At 40.8% G+C, this 19,889-nt stretch overlaps 1 protein-coding gene across 2 annotated transcripts in view; it reads right to left on the reverse strand.

Moving 5' to 3' along the window:
- Window positions 1-8,781: 8,781 nt before the first annotated feature.
- The window catches only part of ARMH4 (armadillo like helical domain containing 4), a 111,640-nt gene continuing 100,532 nt past the window's right edge, over window positions 8,782-19,889 (reverse strand). For both annotated transcript variants that reach the window (XM_036308578.1, XM_036308573.1), the window contains 3 exons: window positions 18,079-18,110; window positions 9,773-9,907; window positions 8,782-9,523 (listed from right to left, as the gene is read on the reverse strand). In XM_036308578.1, the coding sequence (XP_036164471.1) occupies window positions 9,455-9,523; window positions 9,773-9,907; window positions 18,079-18,110 (236 nt within the window). In that variant the 3' untranslated portion in view covers window positions 8,782-9,454. The remainder of the gene's footprint in view (window positions 9,524-9,772; window positions 9,908-18,078; window positions 18,111-19,889) is intronic.

Raw genomic sequence — 19,889 nt, forward strand, 5'->3', positions numbered from 1 at the left:
CCCCAGCCCAAGGGGACACACCCTAGGGGTGGGAGCATGCTCCCAGCGGCCGCCATGCAGCTCAGAGCTTGCCCCTGGTGGGTGGCGGTAGCAACCAGAGCGAAGCAGCCCTGGTCCCAGATGCCTGGCAGTGGCAAGAGCAAAGTAGCCGGCAGCAGCTGGAGTGAAGCAGCCCAGGTCCTGGGTGATGGAGGGAAGCCAGTGCCGGCAGCCAGGGGAAGGAAGGCCTATTCTTGCATGAATCTTTGTGCATCGGGCCTCTAGTATCACAATAAAATGGGGAAAAATATTAGGAAACTGTTCCATATGTATAAAATTGGTTCTTACGAATAATAAATGATCTCATTTTTTAAAAAGAAAAAAAAACATAGATCTTGAGCTTTGGTTTTCATGTCAATAAGAACCTCTCATATTAATCTTTATAATCAAGAGAATCAACCAGATCCTAGGTAGTAACTCATACCTGGTGCTCAACCAAAGTAACAATCACTTGAAGGTATTTGGAGGGTTTTACCCGATGTTTAAGTTCTAGTAAACTTAAAGTTATTTCTTTGCAACCTACTATTAAAAGTTACAGAGAATGACACACACTTTGTAGAAACTTAAAGCTGCCCTCACATTTTTGTCAGACTTGTAGATTATTTTTTCTCACGCTGGGTAGGCTGGGATCATACAGGGTCAGTCCCTCTGGAAGATAAGATGCTGGACTCCAGGATATCTGGAGAGTCTCAAAAGTGTCATGACCCTGGTCAGCTTAAACCACTATCTTTTCCCTCATCTCCACATCTAACCAACCCCCAAGTCCTGAACACCTCTGGATCTCATCCTCCCCCTCCACCCTCACTTCTGCAGCTGTGGTCCAGGCTATGGTCCTCTCTCATCTGCGTTGCTTCACTGGCCTTTGACTGGTACCCCCGACTTTACTTTACCCGTGTCATCCAGCCTTCTCATGAACTCAGCCCTGATTAGATCACTTCTTAACATAATACTCTTCTATGATTCCTAGTTGTCCTCAAAATAAAGTCCTAATCCCTTGGCATGACCTAGAAGACCCTAGAAGACCCTTCAGACTCAGACTCATATTTCACACTGCTTGCTTTCACCAACCACACCTCCAACCGTCACTCCCCTAGGGTACCCAGCACTCCGTCCATTCTTAACTATTGAATTTTCCCTGATCTCTCACTACTGGCTTTTGCACGTGGTTCCCTTAGCTGAAACATTTATCCCATCTCCCCTCTACCTGATTAATCTCTACTCATCCTCGGGACACAGGTTGGATGTTACTGGCTGTGGAGAAACATCCCAGATCTTGGCAAGGTTAAATGTTCCTTTTCTGGATCCCATCATGTCCCCGCGATGAAATGGCCCTTTTAATCCTTCCCCACTAGTCCATAAGCTCCTTCTGGCCATGGGCTATGTCTTGACCCCCGGGTCTTAACACACTGCCAAACATATGAAAGATATTCAATAAATACTGATTCAATAGGAAGCGATGACATCACAGAGCTCTTGGTTTACCAAAGGTACAATCTCTAGCCATCCTCGCTCCCCTTGACACAGACCTGTGGGATTTGATCAGTTCAATTACAGAACCATTTCAGATTCCTTCTCCTTTCCTTTATTTCTTACACAAATAAGAAAACAGAGGAAGCTGATCACTGGAGGTTTTGTATTAAAATTCCCTTTTGGAAGAGAAAAGCTTTGAATCATCTGGTATTCAAACATTTCTCTGTGTTTGGGAGACTGTACTTAGACTTTCCTAGGTGTGTATTTGGTCTGTCTGCTCATGAAAAAAAGTCTGAAACTGCATAAACTCCATAGTTGTGCTGCGTGGCACAAAAGTTTCGCATGCTATTGGTCCCCTCCTGAATTTCTCTGTGAACTAGGAAGAAAATATTGATAGGCACAGGACACTGGTTAATGAAAACCCTAGTTTCCTGGCCTGATACCAGGCTCAGTCTTTTAAGACCAGAACAAATGTCCTCTCCACCTTAAAGATAATAAGATAGTCCAAGTGAGTTCTCCCCTTCCCTTCTCTTCTGCTTGCACTCTCTTCCTGAACCTAGGAATTCTCAGAACAAGATCTTTTCCCCTGCAGTACATTCTTCTGCTTCTATTCCTCCATTCCTTCATCCTCATCCCACAAAGGGTTACACCTCTCAGCAAAATCAGTCTTGAACTCCATCCAGATCTGGAGACTGCAATCTTAGGGTGAGAATTTATATGACAAATTATTAATGGTTATCATTTGTATTACTGCTCCTGCTGCCTCTTAAGGAAGGAAATAGATCTTTGCTTTACTAAGTGAAAGATTTAAGAGGGTTTTTTTTTTTAACCCAAGATTATTTTGTTTTTAAGCAAACTAGAAAAAGGAAGCATATTATTTGTTTTTGTACTTTCACTGCTGTTTCCTGGGGAAATTTTTTTCCTTCCTTCTTTCCTTGCTTCCTTTCTTTTATCCTACATACACTTAATGGAAAGTTGGGCGAATTAATAGAGAGTTGGATATATCTATTACCCAACATGGGATAAGCCCAATGCATTTTTAGCCAACAGTGGCTTACAAAATAATTGCTGATTTTTTTTCTGTATGTACTACATTCCCAGCTCTGCTGACAGCCAAAGTTGGTAATCATCAAAGCAAATAATTATATGTTCCTCCTCAGTCACCCCCAGCTTATCAGTCTAATAGCTTCCTCCCCAAAAGGAGGTGTGTCCTATGGGGAGGGGGTGCTAAACATATAAATAAGGGCATTTTTATTTTGTTTTCAAATTGTTTCCTATTCTTACAAATGCATATTGTCTTCTGAACTCTGCATAATTAAAAAAGGCATTTAACTGACCTTAATTTCATTTAAAGTAACCGAGCTTCTTTCACCTCCCTTCTTTCTCACACTTCATTCCCCTCCCACCCATGTTCACTCTGCCTACAGTAGGTAATTCTCTTTAATGAAGAGGCTGGACACGTGTAGATTTGTGTCGCTTCACGGTCCCTTCCCCAGCTAATGGTCTACCTCATTTGCATTCTTCTCTCACTTTCTCTATCATTTTTCTAAGCATCGATCCATTCAGAACTTTGGCCTCCTCTGGCACTTTCTAATATTTGGTGCCATTTTCACATTGGCCTTGTAATATGACTTTTCTTCCATCTTCTACTCATATTTCTGACCTTGTAACCAGAACTTCATATGCCCTAAAAGTAGATTTTTTTATTATTTTTTAAAAATTGAAACTCTATACCCATTTTTTTATTTATTATTTTTAAATACATTTTTATTGACTTCAGAGAGGAAGAGAGAGATGGAAACATCAATGATGAGAGAGAATCATTGATTGGCTGCCTTCTGCATGCCCCCTACTGGGGTTCGACCCCACATCCCTGGCATGTGCCCTTGACCAGAATCGAACCCAGGACCCTTTAGTCCACAGGCTGATGCTCTATCCACTGAGCCAAACCAGCTAGGGCTATTATTCTTTTTTATTGTCTAAAGTTTTACATGTCTCCTTTTTCCCCAGTGGACACCCCCCTCCCCCAGCCATTCCCACCCTGGGCAAGCCCCACTGCCCCAGTGTCTGTGTCCATTGGTTATGTTAATATGCATGCATACAAGTCCTTTGGTTGCTCTCTAACCCCCTCTCCCTTGCCATTTGTCTCTTGTTCATCAAATTATGTTGATGAACAAGAGACAAATGAACAAGATCTATTCTTGTTCATCAAATTATGTTGATTATTATATCCCATATGAGTGAAATAGAGATTTTTTTCAAGTGGTAATCCTGCCTCTTCAGATTTTCTTGCAATCATAACAAAGCCTATCTTGCCAAGGCCACGTGATTAAACCTTGTGCCAAGTAATACAGAGAAGGGCAAAAGTAGGTTTACAGGTATTCGAACAGCTATAAACCTACTCTTGCCCACCCCATATACCTTCAAAACCTGATGTTTTAGGCAGCTGGTAAGAAAATGGACTGCACATATCCACAGAAAACCCAATGCTTGTGGCTGACTTGACGCTCTAGTCCAAGCCGTGGATGTGATTCCAAATAAGGGTTTCATTTGTACCTCCACATGAAGAATTATCTGGAGGCACATGGAGAGAAGTAGTGGGCATTCAGACTACTCTGTATTGCTCTAAATTATTTTCTGATATCTCTATAATGTTTGGTTCTTAAGTCCTAGCTTTAAAAAATGAAAGCATCAGCTTTGATTGACCATGCAAAAACTAAATATTCTAAAATTGTACCTTAAAAATATCCCACACCATTTTTGACTATGTAAGAGTCTCAGGCACTTTAAGAAAATGTTTCTGGAAGACTGGCTCTGAGGCAGTGTATGAGCAGAAGCCAAGGCTAAGTCATTGCTAATGGAATCTGTGTCCCTGGGATACTAATTAACTCCAAATATTGCATATAAACTAAGCCAGCAGCTACTGAGAGAAGCAGCTTATGGGAGAGCAAAGACTAAAGGAGGTTTAAAAGAAAAGTACCCTCTTCTAATTGGAGAAAAAAGACATCAGAGGCATAGGAGGAAACTTTTTCTCTCTAGTCCAGCATTCTTTTGTTTCTTCCATCCTTTTTCCTTTAAAAAAATTTTTTTTATTGATTTCAGAGGAGAGATAGAAACATCCTATATAATAAAAGGCTAAAATGCAAATTGTCCTCTTGACTGAGAGTTCCAAGGGGAGTTCAACAGGGAGTTTGACCAGGGGGCGGGGCCAGCCAGTCAACTGCCCCCAGCCCCTCCCTACTGCCAGCTGGACCCCACCTGTGCATGAATTCATGCACCGGGCCTCTAGTCAATGATAAGAGAGAATCATTGATAGGCTGCCTCCTGCATGTTCCCCACTGGGAAATTGAGCCCACCTGAGCATGTGCCCTGACCAGAAATCGAACTGTGACCCCCTGGTTCATAGGTCCATGGTCAACCACTGAGCCATGCCGGCCAAGCCCTTTTTCCTTTGTTTTCCTTTCTCCACGTAGCCAGGTATAATTTCCTGTAAAGCCAACTAGAGAAAGGCTCTCACCACCTGGAGCCTGCTCTCCCTATTCTCTTGAATATGGAAGTTGTTTGCGTAGATGCTCTGCTCCCTGGGTGCCCAACCTTGCCTGAGCATGAGCATCCCCAGCTTCTCCCCTGGAGATTCCGATTCAGAGGGTCTGGGACAGAACCTGGGAATCTGTATGTTTAACAAGTGTCCCGGGTCCTCCTTATGAGTTTGGGGAATGACATTCCCTCTGAGAATACACAGTCCCTGGGCCTGCAGTGGGACCCCCTGCAGTCATGACAGGGTAAATACAGGTCAGAAGGAAGGTGTCAGCAATGGAAACTGCAGCAATCACCCCCCCTTTCCAGACAGCTCTGTTTGTTTCACTGTTAAATGTTTTAAGTATAGTTGTTAGAATAAACAGCTGACTCCTATTTTTAATGTGCACATATAAGCATATGAATCCATTCTTTTAGGTAAACCCACCAGTGGCCTGATCTACTACTTTTAACCTGGACTATATTGGCCAGCACCTCCTCTGGTGGCAGCACCCTATTCTTGGTTTTGTTAAGAACAGGACTATTCTGATGCTCTTGAGTAATCTAAACCACCCACTAAAAATCACTGTTCCACAGCCACTGGTGTAAAGAAAATGGCCAAAACAAACATACCAGTTGAACCATCCACAGAATCTTCCATTCAACACAGATGTTCAAAAAGCTTTGTAGAAAATCTGTGATGTAAATAAACTCTTTTTATTTAAATAGTTACCTGTCCCAAAAAGGCCTGCAGAGACATTCTGCTTAGGCCTAAATGCACATGTATGTCATCCCCACAGCCCTCTGGAGAAATGAAAATACATTATTTGTGACTTTATTATACTACTAGTGGCCCAGTGCACGAATTCATGCACATCCAAAGGAAATTAATTAGAAGAAATATTTTAATATTGCTATTCACCCTTTCTCCATAATAGAAGTGTTAACCAAATTCACAATCAACAATGACAGATTGAAACACACACGTGCAATTGGCGCCAGCAAGAGCTTTATATGTATCTCACATGTGCAAGTCAACTTAGCCTTTTATATATATAGAATAAACTTGCTTAATTAGGCCTGCTGTCTGATTTAGCTAAACTTTTTCCAGCCCAGTGAAGCACCCCAACTTCTCTTTCAGGTAATTGTCAGCAACACAGCAGTAAATATCAACACGAAGCAGATTATTATTGTAGATCATGCAAGGAGAACAAAGGATAAAATATTTAACTGCAGCAGTGTTTGACTATATTCTGCTCAGTGAGAAAACCTGAAATCATTTTCAAGGTCCACCATTTCTTACTTCTTTTCAGTTGGGTCAATTATCTAAGCTTTCTAAATCTCCGTTTTCTGGCTAATGAAAAGAAAATAGGATTCCACCAAGTCTTCTGTCTACCTACTCCAGGACTTCTGTGAGGATCAAATGAGATGAGGCATGGGAAAACACTTCACAGACATTTGGTTAAAGTGTAAAATGTTTCCACCTGGCTATAAAGCAAGTCTTGTTCCTGGGCTGAAAGAAACTCCGAGGCTATTCTCTAGGGAGAGGAAGCCAGGTGTTGCTACATGATGTCATTACCTGGCACCCACAGCCACCATTTCTGGGCTGGGCTGGGCTGTGGGCTGCATTTTGTGCATGGGGTCTTGGCAGCATCAGCTGGGATTTGGTGGGCTGTCACTCTGGGGTGGTGGCAGGGCCTGTGTCCCACTTGGGGGAAGCTGAGTATTCCTTTGTGGGTGCCAGGTCCGTGGTGCCATTTCTCTGTAAATGGCCAGTGTGCGTCATGGCAGCTCCTGTGTTGAGCGTCTGCCCCCTGGTGGTCAGTGCATGTCATAGTGACCAGTCAGTCAGACACTTAGCATATTAGCCTTTTATATATATAGACTAGAGGCCTGATGCACGAAATTCGTGCAACAGTGGCCTTCCTTCCCCCGGCTGCCGGCACCGGCTTCCCTCTGGCACCCAGGACCCGGGCTTCCCTCTGGCCACCAGCAGGCACCCGGGACCCCGGCTTCCCTCACAGCTCCAGCTTCATCCGGAAGGTTGTCCGGAAGGACATCCAGTCTAATTAGCATATTACCCTTTTATTATTATAGATAGTTTGAGGTTCAGCCTATTAGCCATGACTGCATAGAGCCTGGGGCACTACTATCACCCATGTATTGCTAAATGAAGTGGCCTATTGTGTGTCCCCTATAAACAGCTTGTCAAGAATAAAAGACAGTAAGGTCACATCATGCTTGCCTCCTCCTCCATTTAGGAATACTCACAGCAAAGGGCTGCTCTTAGAAAAGGAAAACATACCTTCTGCAGTATCAGGATGTCTCTACTCATGAAATTACAAATTATGTATGAGTGTCATGGTTCTGGATTCTATTTTTAAACCTGACCTTGAGCTGATTTCTACTTGCCTGTACAGAGCTTTTCTTTCTCTTGATCAATTTCACACATTTCCTTACATCTTTTAGCTAAAAGAATTCAAATTATTTGATGGAAACATTCTTGCAAGCCAGCTATTATTCAAGAATGGGTTCTGAAAAGATCTATTAGTTCCCTAGAGGTCATATTTACACTTAAGTGGTTGTAAAGGAAATAGCTGAGGTGGGAGAGGAGAACTTGTGTAAGAGAGAACTTAGTACAGCATCGTTCATTTAACAAAGGCAGATACTCGTACGAAATGTTCCTTGACTAACCGGCTATTTCCTTAGGACTCTGAAATGTCACTGCTTCCTCCTGTGTGTAGAAAGGGAACTGAACTGAAGAAACAGGTACATGGTTTTGAGTCCAAGTGGGTTCTAGTCCTGATTCTTCCTGGATATAACGCTGCATAATCATTTCATGGCTCTGCTTCGGCTCTGTTTTCAGTTGAATGGGAAAATAAAAACATATGCCCTACTTCACACAGTAGCTATGAGGCATAACTGTGCAACTTGCCTTAAATATAGTAGAACGGGCTCTAATAAATGTCAACATGTCCTGTAGAGTATAAAGCACTAAGAACAGTGTTGTTAGTAACATTGTTTCTTCCATGGAAATGAGCCTACTCTTTATTAAACACTCATCTTACTGAAAGTCCCAAATACCCAGATTCAAAAGAGAGGGCATGGAATTACATCCCAAGGGGAATAAGAAATTATCTAACATAGGCCAACATCCCTGAAGTGGGGTGTCCTGAGAGAGGCTGGTTTTCATAAGCTTGGTTATATGCCAGGACTCTGGCCACGGAGCCTGCTTCTCCCCAAAAATGTCTGTTTTCCTAATAAAGACAAATAAGGACCAACAGGGGCCAATCCTTCCATGACCAAGACCACAGACATAGAAAAGCAACGTTCTGAATAATTCAGAACAGTGGCCGTGCAGGCACAGAGCCAAATGGTAGAGAGAAATGTTCTGGGAGCTTACCTACTTTTTTTTTTTATAATATGTTTTTATTTATTTCAGAGAGAGAGACATATCAGTGATGAGAGAGAAGCATTGATCAGCTGCCTCCTGCATGCCCCCTACTAGAGACCGAGCCTGCAACCAGGGCATGTGCCCTAACAGGGAATTGAACTGGTTCATGGTTGTTTAACCACTGAGCCATACCAGCCGGGCCTCTTGTGTTCTTCTTTATTTCTTCCCCATTTCTTCTTGACAAGGTCCACTGGTACACAAAAAGGACATCTCACATCTCTTAATGACAAACACATAAGAATCTATTGATAACTTTGTTGGACTCTGTTACACTATTTAAGAAAGCAAGCATACATGGAGACTGAGAGTCAATGTAATGTATTATTTATGGTGTATTTTTTCTTTGCCAAGAATAAGAAGAAACCAGAAAGAGGAAAAATAACAAAACTGGGAGACTGAAATACATACTGCAAGATACACACAAATCTACATATAATCCTCGTGTGCTGAAAGATTTTCTTAACAAAAAGATTGCATTCCAAGTTGCTGCTAGTTTTGATGCAAATGTGGTGTGCACCATGGCCCACAAGCCTATGGCTTCCAGTAGGTAGAGTACAGTCATCACAAGTTATTCTTTGTTCAAGATTTCTATTTCAGAGTTAAGCATGCCTTGGTAGCAATAATTGTTATACTTAGTGCAAGTAACCCAAACCAAGGAAAAGACACTGTGGAAAAATACAAAAGGTTTACTCTACCTAACCTAGCAACTCCTACTGAACAACATGTACCCTGCATATTTACGAGCTGTGGCCCGTGGTTGTGGAAAATTCACTACAGAATTAGAACCAACACTGCGAGTTACACTTAGTATACAGCATGCCTTTCCTGCTCAGAGCAAGACAGATCTGCTACTCGGCAGATCATGAGACCGATGGCCTGGCAGCAGCAATGTGGCGGGATGTTCTTTTTTTAGCCCCCAAATGAAAAATAATAATAATAACATGGTTGACTATCCCGATTAAATTCCAGTCCAATTCAAAACTCATCTTCAGAGCTGTCAGCTAAGAGCATTACTCGGTCTTGCATGCTGTTGAATTCTCTCTGCTGGAGAAAGAAAACAGAAAAGCATTAAAACCCCTTCCGCTGCAGAGCCGCACTGAGGGACGGGCCCCCTTGAAAAGACACACTCGTGAGTGAACAAAGCCAAAGCGGCAACCCTCGCAGCTAATCCCAAACCACTGGGCACATCCAGACCGTTCGTGCCTCATTAAGCCCCGTGTGCTTTAATAAGCAAATTAGAAAAGCAAAGAATGTTCTGAAATTGAAGAGTTTTTGCTGTAGTTGGTTCCATACCTTTCTTTTGTGCCTTTTGAAGCCATTTCTCCTTCTGCGATTCATCACCTTAATGCTGTAGAGCGCTCCCAGGATGAACAAGGCTCCCGCTATCCCCACCCCTACAGGCACCAGCATCCCGGACATATAGCCAGCCTGCAGAGAGAAGGAAACCACATTAGGACTCTCAACAGACCCCTGCCCTGGGTTTCTCATCTCTGCTGGATGGCAACAGGTTTTTAGACACTGTGAATTCTCCCATCTGCTTCATTATAAAATAAAATAGCATTTAGAATACAGTTACTTTTGGGGGGAGAAGGCAAAGAGAGAAAGGCATGATGGCTATTTTGGGATATTTCCAATACTTAGAAGTATTACCATAAATCAGCCAGACCTACTGGCACGTCCAGCTTTGATTATGCACATTTGTCAACATCAGGTTTGGGTGACAGAAATACTAGTATAATTTGTATTAAAGATGGATGAAGTAAGCTTCTCAGAATGCCAGGACTATTAAAATGCTATAAATTGGAAATGTCAACCTGAGTCAAGCTCTGGGGTGAGATGGGGCGGGGGGAGTGCCCTCTGGGATGCTGTGTTTCCTGGAGGGCAGGAGGAGAGCCTTGACATTGGTGGGCGGCTCTCCCACACTCCTGGTGGCATTATAGCAAGAAAGGAAGGAGAAATGCGCTTGTAAGTGAGTGCAAGGTGCGGTGCGGACTCCTGGAAACAAGCGGGACAAGGAGGACCCGCAGAGGAAAGAGGAAGGATGTTAGATGTTGGAGCACAGGGAGCAAAGACAGGGATGAGGAGAAAGTGTGCACAGAGAGTGGACGGATTAATCTATATGAAAGGGACATTCTGCCCAGTGGGCAAGACCAAAGTTGGGGTTGGGAGGGAATTCTGAGCATCCCCAGCCCCAAAGAAAGGAAGTGGCAGAGAAGGGCATAAAGATTTCTGCCAATAACAATGGTGCCTCCATCAGCAGATGAGGGGATTAAAAAACTGTGCTTCATCTACACAATGGAATACTACGCTGCGGTAAAAAAGAAAGAATTCTTACCATTTGCAACAGCATGGATGGAACTGGAGAGCATTATGCTAAGTGAAATAAGCCAGTCAGAGAAAGATAAATATCACATGATCTCACTCATTTATGGAATATAAGGAACAACATAAACTGATGAACAAAAACAGATCCAGAGACAGAGAAGCATCGATCAGACCATCAAACCTCAGAGGGAAGGTATGGGGGGTGGTGGGGGTAAGGGGGAGAGATCAACCAAAGGACTTGTATGCATGCATATAGGCCTAAGCAATGGACACAGACAACAGGGGGGTGAGGGCATGAGTGGGGAGTCAGGGGGGTGGTAATGGGGGGGTGCCGGAGACCATTCAGATAAGGATATATATGTAATACCTTAATCAATAAAGAAATAAAAAAATTCCTCATTAAAAATAATAATAATAATAATAATAATGGTGCCTCCAAAAGTGCCTGCAGATATCAAACCCATGCATGTCTCCAATGTCCCCAGGGTGTCACTGTGGATACCTCAGTCCTAAGAAAGCAACATGATCTCCACACATCCCTGGGCTTGGGTAAGTAGCTCCAGACCTACCCAAGCTCAGGGTAAGGCCATCACAGTAAGGGTGCTCCCTGCATCTTGGCCAATGAGACACCCAAGGGCTAGAGGAGGGTTACTAACTAGAGCCCTTTCACGGGGGAACATGACCCTAGTCTGCCTCCCAAGAAGGCCCTTTCTAGAAGCTACCCAGACAAAATACATGAACAATTTAAAACTTTTAAGCTGTAACACGTACATCAGATAGGCACTATTTTAAGGGGGAACTATGAGTCTACTCATTTATTTGACTATTTCTCCAATTTCTAATATAGCACAATTTTCAGTATTTTTCAGAAGCCAAGAACAGAGAGAGAGAGAGAGAGAACAAAAGTTTTCTAAAAAGTGCTGAAATATGCAGTCGGTGACATTTCCCCAACATTTTTAGGAGTAAGTGAAAGGAATAGTCAAGGCTTTGCAAAAGTGCACCCCCTTCTGCACAGCTGGCTCGCTCCCTGGCTCTGCTTCCCACAGTCTTGACTTAGGGCAGAATATAAAAATGTTCCCATTGATTTGAGAACAATGGCATTGTTCACCAGCATGCTAAGAGTTTCTTCTTAGAGAAACAAAGCCCAGTCATTTTTCAACAAATCACTATGCTTTGCATGAACCCAAACTTTTTTTAAAGTTCTTCCAGGTCTACTTTAAAAACTTCATAATTTTCCATGCAGGAAAATATTGAAAATTTTGGGACTCTCACCACAACTGTGGATGTTTTTTTTAAGTGACCATTCCCAATGCATGGAAACATATGTACATGTTGAAACATGATCAACGTTAAGCACAAGAATTAGACTTTACATTCAAAGGATGATATCTGAGCTTTTGGAAGTTCAGCTTGATTAACTTCTCTGTGTGGGTCTCCTTAAGTACGCAACTTAACCCCAATTACAAGACGGGAATAAAGCAACCTATCCCTTTTCAAACCCGGCTAATTGAAAATAAGCTCTCCTTTTAGAAATGTCCATAACTTGTTTCCTGCAGAAATGAAGACAAATACGATAAATGCACATAAATTCTAAGTGATCACTTCTGCCCAGTACCTTTTCTCTGTTCAAAATTATTGCTTGTATATGTGCCTGTACATGTAACACCCTGAGGACACAACTGCACTGTGTATGTTCCAGCTGAGAACACATAACTTGAATCTAATCACAAGGAAATAGTAAAAAACTAAAGTGAAAGATATTCTTATTTTTTTTAAAAAGGACTATATTCTTTTTCTTTAAATTTAAATATATATTTTTATTGATATTAAAGAGAGGAAGGGAGAGAGGGAGAGAGAGAGAGAGAGAGAGAGAGAGAGAGAGAGAGAGAGAAACACCGATTTGTTGTTCCACTCATTCATGCATTCATTGGTTGTTCATTGTTTGTGCCCTGATTGGGGATCAAACCCACAACCCTGGTGCATTGGGACAATGCTCCAACCAATTAAGCTACCCGGCCAGAGCAAAAAGGACTATATTCTTAAAACAAGTTAGTGTCATAGACAAAAGATGGCTATAAAAAATATTTCAGATTGAAGGAAACTTCAGAATCATGACAACTAGATTCTGTACTGAAGGAGAAAACTGTTTTTATAGAGAACATTTTGGATTTATTGAAGGAATTAAAATATGGGTGCCAGATTAGATAAAAGTACTTCAGTGATGTTAAATGTACTCAAGCTGATAACTGTATATGTGGGCTAACAGAATGTTCCTATTCGCAAGAAATACATACTGATGTACTCAAGATACAAGCACCATGATGTATGTATGTTTTCCTCAAATGGTTCACAATGGGGAGACAGATTTTTAACTTGGCTACCTATTGATATATTTTCAACATCTACATTGTGCCAGCAAATAATAAAGCAAATGAGGTAAAATGTTAACAAGCAGATCAGGTAAAAAGTAGAGATTCTTTGCAATATCCTTGTTCTTTTTTGTAAATTTGACATTATTTTCCAATAAAGTTTTACCTTTTTAAATAGATTGTAAGCCAAAATAGTACTAGACACAGTTGGTTTGTGCTTGTTTTACATTTGTGAGAAAGGTACCCTTCCTTAGGATAATGTATTTGCTCAAAAACATCTGTCTTCAAGAAAGCCATGAAAAAACCAAGTGATACACCATACTGACAGTGCTCTTAGGATTTCTCTGCAACAGTGGCTGTCAACTTGAGCATGCATCAGAGTCACCTTCAAGATTTGTCCAAATACAGATTGTTGGGCTCCATTCCCAGAGTTTGCAACTCATGGTGCCTGAGATTTTGCATTTCTAACAAGCTCCTCGGTGATGCTAACGCTGCTGCTTCAGACACACATGAGAAGCACTGCTATGAAGTATAGTCTGGGGCTTCCCTTTTCTGGACAATTTCCTAAAGCTAGAAGAAACAGAATGAATGGTCTTGGTGACATAACAACAGAGCTGGTCTTTAGTACATAACTATGCATCTTCAGTTTTGAGAAGCAATTTAAATGTTGAAAAGTATATCAATAGGTAGCCAAGTTAGGATTTGCCTAACAAGCACCACTAACTTGGACATTAACTAGGAAGGTTAATGATGGAAAGAGGATAAGAGCTGTCCCTGAATATCTATTTGCCCTTTCTTCTAGAGCAATAGCACTTCCAGTTTGAGCTGGGTACAGAACAACGATGACATCTTCCTGCTTCCATGCAGTTGGGTATGACCATGTGATAAGTCTAACTAAGAGATGACACGTTAGTGGCACATGTAACTTCCAGGACATGCTCCTTAAGAGGGGAGGAGAGCCTTTAGCCACCCGCCCCCATTTTTTCTGCACAGCAAAAGAAACCATCAACAGAACAACAAGAAAGCCCACTGCATGGGAGAACATATTTGCCAGTGTTATCACCGATAAGGGCCTAATCTCCAACATTTATAGAGAACTCATACAACTTAACAAAAGGAAGATAAACAATCCAATCAAAAAATGGGCAAAGGACCTAAATAGACACCTTTCAAAAGAGGACATTCAGAAAGTCAAGAGACATATGAAAACATGCCCAAAGTCACTAATCATCCGAGAGATGCAAATCAAAACAACAATAAGGTATCATCTCACACCTGTCAGAATGGCTATCATCAACAAATCAACAAACGACAAGTGCTGGAGAGGATGCGGAGAAAAGGGAATACTCGTGCACTGCTGGTGGGAATGCAGACTGGTGCAGCCACTATGGAAGACAGTATGGAGTTTCCTCAAAAAGTTAAAAATGGAACTCCCATTTGACCCAGTGATCCCACTTCTAGGAATATATCCCAAGAAACCAGAAACACCAATCAGAAAGGATATATGCACCCCTATATTCATAGCAGCACAATTTACCATAGCAAAGATCAGGAAACAGCCTAAGTACCCATCAGCAGATGAATGGATTAGAAAACTGTGGTACATCTACACAATGGAATACTATGCTGCTGTAAAAAGGAAGGAATTCTTACCATTTGCACCGGCATGGATGGAACTGGAAAGCATTATGCTAAGTGAAATAAGCCAGTCAATGAAAGAAAAATGCCACATGATCTCACTCATTTATGGATAATAAAGACCATTATAAACTGATGAACAAAAATAGATACGGAGGCAGAGCAGCCTTGAACAGACTGTCAAACTACAGCCGGAAGGCTGGGGAGGGTTGGGGGGCAGGGCGGGTAAGAGATCAACCGAAGGACTTGTATGCATGCATATAAGCATAACCAATGGACATAAGACACTGGGGGGTAGGGGAGGCCAGGGGATTGTCCAGGGGGGGAAAAAAGGAGACATATGTAATACTCTTTGTAATACTTTAAGCAAAATATGTATATATATATATATATATATATATATATATATATTTTTTTTTTTTTTTTTTTTTTAAAGAGGGGAGGAGAACCTTTAGCCACCCCACCCCCACCCCATTTTAAAAGGGGAGGGATGTCTTAACCTCTCCTTTCCTCCTTTCTTCTGGCTAGAATATGGATTTAGCTAAGTTGAAACTGCCATCGAGGGCCATGAGATGACCTTGAAAATGAAGGTCAGAATGTGGAGCATCAAATAGAAGGAGCCTGAGCCTTCACAGTGTTGCTCCCCATTAACCCTTGACTCCTACCTCCAGACTCATAGATAGGATACAAACTTCTATATGGGCTAAGCCATTGTCATTGGAGGTTGGTTATCTGTCACTCACAGCTGATCTTAATCCCAACTAATAAGCAAACAATGACAACAAAAGAAACATTCAGAACTTTTAAAAACATCACCCTTTCTAGAGCTCAGCTAACTAACAGGGAAACCAATATTGGGGACAATTAAATGAAACTAAACTGAGAAATTTAGTCCTGGGTTGGCTGAAGAGCCAGTTAAATATGTAGTTTAGTTTTCAGTTCTAAGATGTTCTGTGACTGTCTTCAAAGAGGCAATGGTTTTGTTCTTAAATAGCTACTGAAGATAATGACTAATAAGACTTTCATAGGTGATAACTAGCTAGATGAAGAGAGGAAGGGAGGGAGTGAGGAGAGCTACATATATATGTATGTGTATACATATGAATGTATATATCAAGTAAGTGCATAATATTTCTTGTGGAGGAGGAGATGTATGGGGAAGATTAGAGTGAGTCCCTTCAAAATATGAAGATATAAGGCATTAAATAAGTCAACCATGGTGGGAGTCTCAACTATTTTTCTTCCAATTTTTTAAAATTAAGACATAGTTGAAACAATTACTATGGAAAAAAAAATGAATAGAGGGCTAACATTTTTCAAAATAACCCAGAAAACTAAAGTCCAAACATAAACTGATTTCTCTTGGCGAAAAGGACCAGGGAAGGTGCCAGGCCTCTGAGACAAGATCAGAAGGAAGTGCTCAAGAATAAAACATATGGTCTTTGTCTACAGCTGCAGAAATTTTTAACTGGAGTGGCAAAGCTATATATACATACAGGTAAGAAATTTTGCAATATCCAACTTCAAAACAGGCTACATGCCAAAATTTGTTTTCTTAAGTCTATTTTTTGTCCATTCTTGTAACTCAGAATACTTTCTATAGAAACAATGACATATGGATTCCTAAATAAACTACCAGCGCCTGTTTACTTCTCATTGCATATTTTTCCCTGAAAAATAACAAGAAGCACTACCAATGTAAATACATACAGCTCTAAACTTGTGAACTTTTCTTCCCACAAAATCTTGTTCATCTTACCTGATCAACTTCCCTTAGACAATTGGACCCTGTGTTACAAATGCCAAAATGGCCTCTACTAAACTCAAGAGGCTTAACATTTTTCAACATCCCTTCTAATATTTATAAACACAAATAGTCTCATTCTCAAAAACTATATTTGCTAAATTTTACTGAGAGGCAGAAAAATAATAGTGAGAATTAACATAATTTATCATGATAATCATAATTAGTTTTATTCTTTAACATTGAGCTCCAGCAAAATAAATATTAACCATTCAAATATGGAGAAAATTGACCCCAAGTAATAAAAAAGATATGGAGTGCCATCAACAGAAGTATATTCTAAGATAAGCAAATTAGAGGTAACTCAATATCTGGCAGTTGATAATATTTTCATTTAACTAAAATCCCAGTTAAATCTGAACTGGGCTATGATAATGGGATCTGACGCAGGCTACAGCAAGGAATTCAAGACGTCATCAGTATTTTCATGGGAAATTCCAATTTAAAATTACAAAGTAACCAAAAATGAAAACTTGGGCAGTGTTGAAAACCAAAAGAAAATGAAAAATATGAACCTGGAAGGAAGTTAATATTGTCAACCACTAAGTGGATGGCAGAATTAAAGCAAGAGAGGAAAATATTTTTCTATATTGGCCATTCCAGCTCATTACCATTTAGTAAGTAGTGGCACTGTGATGGACTACATAAAATTGGGTTTAAAAAGAGTGGTCAGGTATCCAGGTGTTTTTGGGCCACCCCCCACTATAGTTTAAAGGTGCCCATTCCATCTTAAACTTTTATTCTTAAATCAAGTCTTCCCATGGGTCAGAAGAATCAGTGCCTTCCAAAAGCGAAGATATTTCTTCCTCATAAGGGAAGATCAGGCTTACCATAAAAGAGCCTTGCATCGGGACCAGAAATGCCCAATTGCATGGGATTACAGTCCTGAAATTCCGTGGAAGGAACTCCACCTTGATACGTTGACAATGGTATTGAGTTGAACATGCCTCTTATATAACACTCCTTAGAGCATCATTCATTCTTAAGGCAACATCTGGTATGCTCAATCATCAGATGTTGTCTTAAGAATGAATGCTGGCCCTAGCCAGCTTGGCTCAGTGGATAGAGCGTCAGCCCGCAGACTGAAGGTCTCAAGGTTTAATTCTGGTCAAGGGCACATACCTCGGTTGCAGGCTTGATCCTGGGCCCTGGTCAGTATGTATGCTAGAGGCAACCAATTGATGTCTCTCTCTCTGTTTCTCCCCCTTCTTGCCACTCTAACAATCAATGGAAAAATATCCTGGGGTGAGGATTAACAAAGAAAAAAAAAGAATGAATGGTGCTCAGAAGAGTGTTATACAAGAAGAAACTTATAAGACCGACCTTTTTTTCTCAGTCCTGAATCTCTGCATAGGTTATCAGAATCAGGATAATGAATGAAAGCTCCATTACTTTGAAGTATTTGTATCTGGAAAAGTCATGTCCTCGAAGGTAAATCTGAAGAAAGAAAATACTTCTCTTACCTTGTCTTTTAGTTTTTCCATCCAGCTTCTCACTAGGGAAAATAAGAGAATAAAATGTAAATAGCCATCATTTTACTTATATTTCATTGTGTTAATTCGATAACATTTAAATAGCATTAAGTTAATCTGATATGATATCTTATTGTATGAAATACAGTAAAAGAGTCAACAGTATTCACATAAGGACAGAATAGCCTGGTTCTCAATTCTCATTTATTAAAAAAAAAAAAAAGGGCGACAGGAAGCACATTGTTAGATGAACAGAGAATATTTTGGTTTGCTAAATGTATTTTTTATTATTATAAAATGCCTTGGAGGGAGGTCTAAGGAAGGAGAGAGGAAATCACCTTTAAAATATCAAGTTCATTTCTTATCTGACATTTTCTCCTGAGCTGCATTCTTCATTGTTTTCCATTTTTAAGTTCACTGGGAACGCTACACTTGAATCAATGTCAGAGCAGAGTAAGGTAGGAAGTGGCCAGGGGCAGGGCAGGCTGGCCCAGCACTGGCTCCAAAGCGAAGCACTGGCTTTCCCATTTGAAGAAAAACCTGACCAAAGGTGAGGGAACAATGGTGCCATTCCATCACAACTTAACCGCTAAGAAAAAAATAAAAGCAATAATCAAGTAATATTTATAAAAGGCGACTAGAAGGGATTACATCCACCATGAAATGTTTTACAGACCACTCTTACAACCATTTGGAATTACATATACCAAGAATAGAAGGAAGCATCAGTCAAAATGAAGACATGTTAGAATGACCATGTAAAGAGTATTTTAAAGTTAGTAGTGGGATTTTTCATCCTCACCTGACTTTTAAAGCTATAAAACTGAATGAAAATTCATTTTTTACAAAGCATCAAAAAGGAGAAAACAAGACAAATACATCCTCATTTTACTTATTCACAAGCACTGGCAATTAACACCCAGACATCTTTGCAGGGAGCATTATTCTCCTCATCATATCAGGTAAATTCCCCAGTTTCCCCACCCGAGGCGTGTTCCACACAGCATCTGGGAGAATTCCCAGCAGCAAGGAGCCCCAGCAATAATCCACTCAGAAACACCCCCTTTACTGGCGCTCCACTCACCCGTCTCACTGAAAACTTGGACAGTGTTGAAAACCAAAAGAAAATGAAAAATATGAACCTGGGAGGAAGTTAATATTGTCACTCACTTACTCCCAGTTTGCTTTTAGGGAAAAGTCAAACTAAGATACTCGTCTAATTCTGCCACCATAGGCAGGTGTTCCCTTTGCCATGCCAATTTTATTTCTTTAAAAAAAGAATGTTAACTTTATTTATGAACATGTGATTTGTGTTTATACACATGCTAATAAACCAAAAGGAAAGAACTATTTTCAAGAAATAAAACTTCATCTGAATTAGTTTAAGTACTATATAAAATGTACTTTATACAAAATGTGTTACATTAATTTTATTTATTTTGTACATTAAAACAAGCTCTTAGAATGAGCAGAAGGAGCAAGGAAGATAGGCAAGCTGTCCAAGCTCAAAGCAGATGCCATCTCTATTTATCTAAGTTAATTTTAACTGAAGGACTAAGGGATGCCTGAATTTATAAAATACTAGTAGCCCAGTGCACAAAATTCATGCACATTAAAAGGGAATTAATTGCCCTAACCAGTTTGGCTCAGTGGATAGAGTATCGGCCTGCAGACTCAAGGGTCCTGGGTTCGATTCCGGTCAAGGGCATGTACCTTGGTTGCGGGCACATCCCCAGTGGGGAGTGTGCAGGAGGCAGCTGATCGATGCTTCTCTCTCATCGATGTTTCTAACTCTCTATCCC

This window comes from Myotis myotis, unplaced genomic scaffold, assembly GCF_014108235.1.
Source record: "Myotis myotis isolate mMyoMyo1 unplaced genomic scaffold, mMyoMyo1.p scaffold_m19_p_1, whole genome shotgun sequence".
In the NCBI taxonomy this organism is placed as follows: Eukaryota; Metazoa; Chordata; class Mammalia; order Chiroptera; family Vespertilionidae; genus Myotis; species Myotis myotis.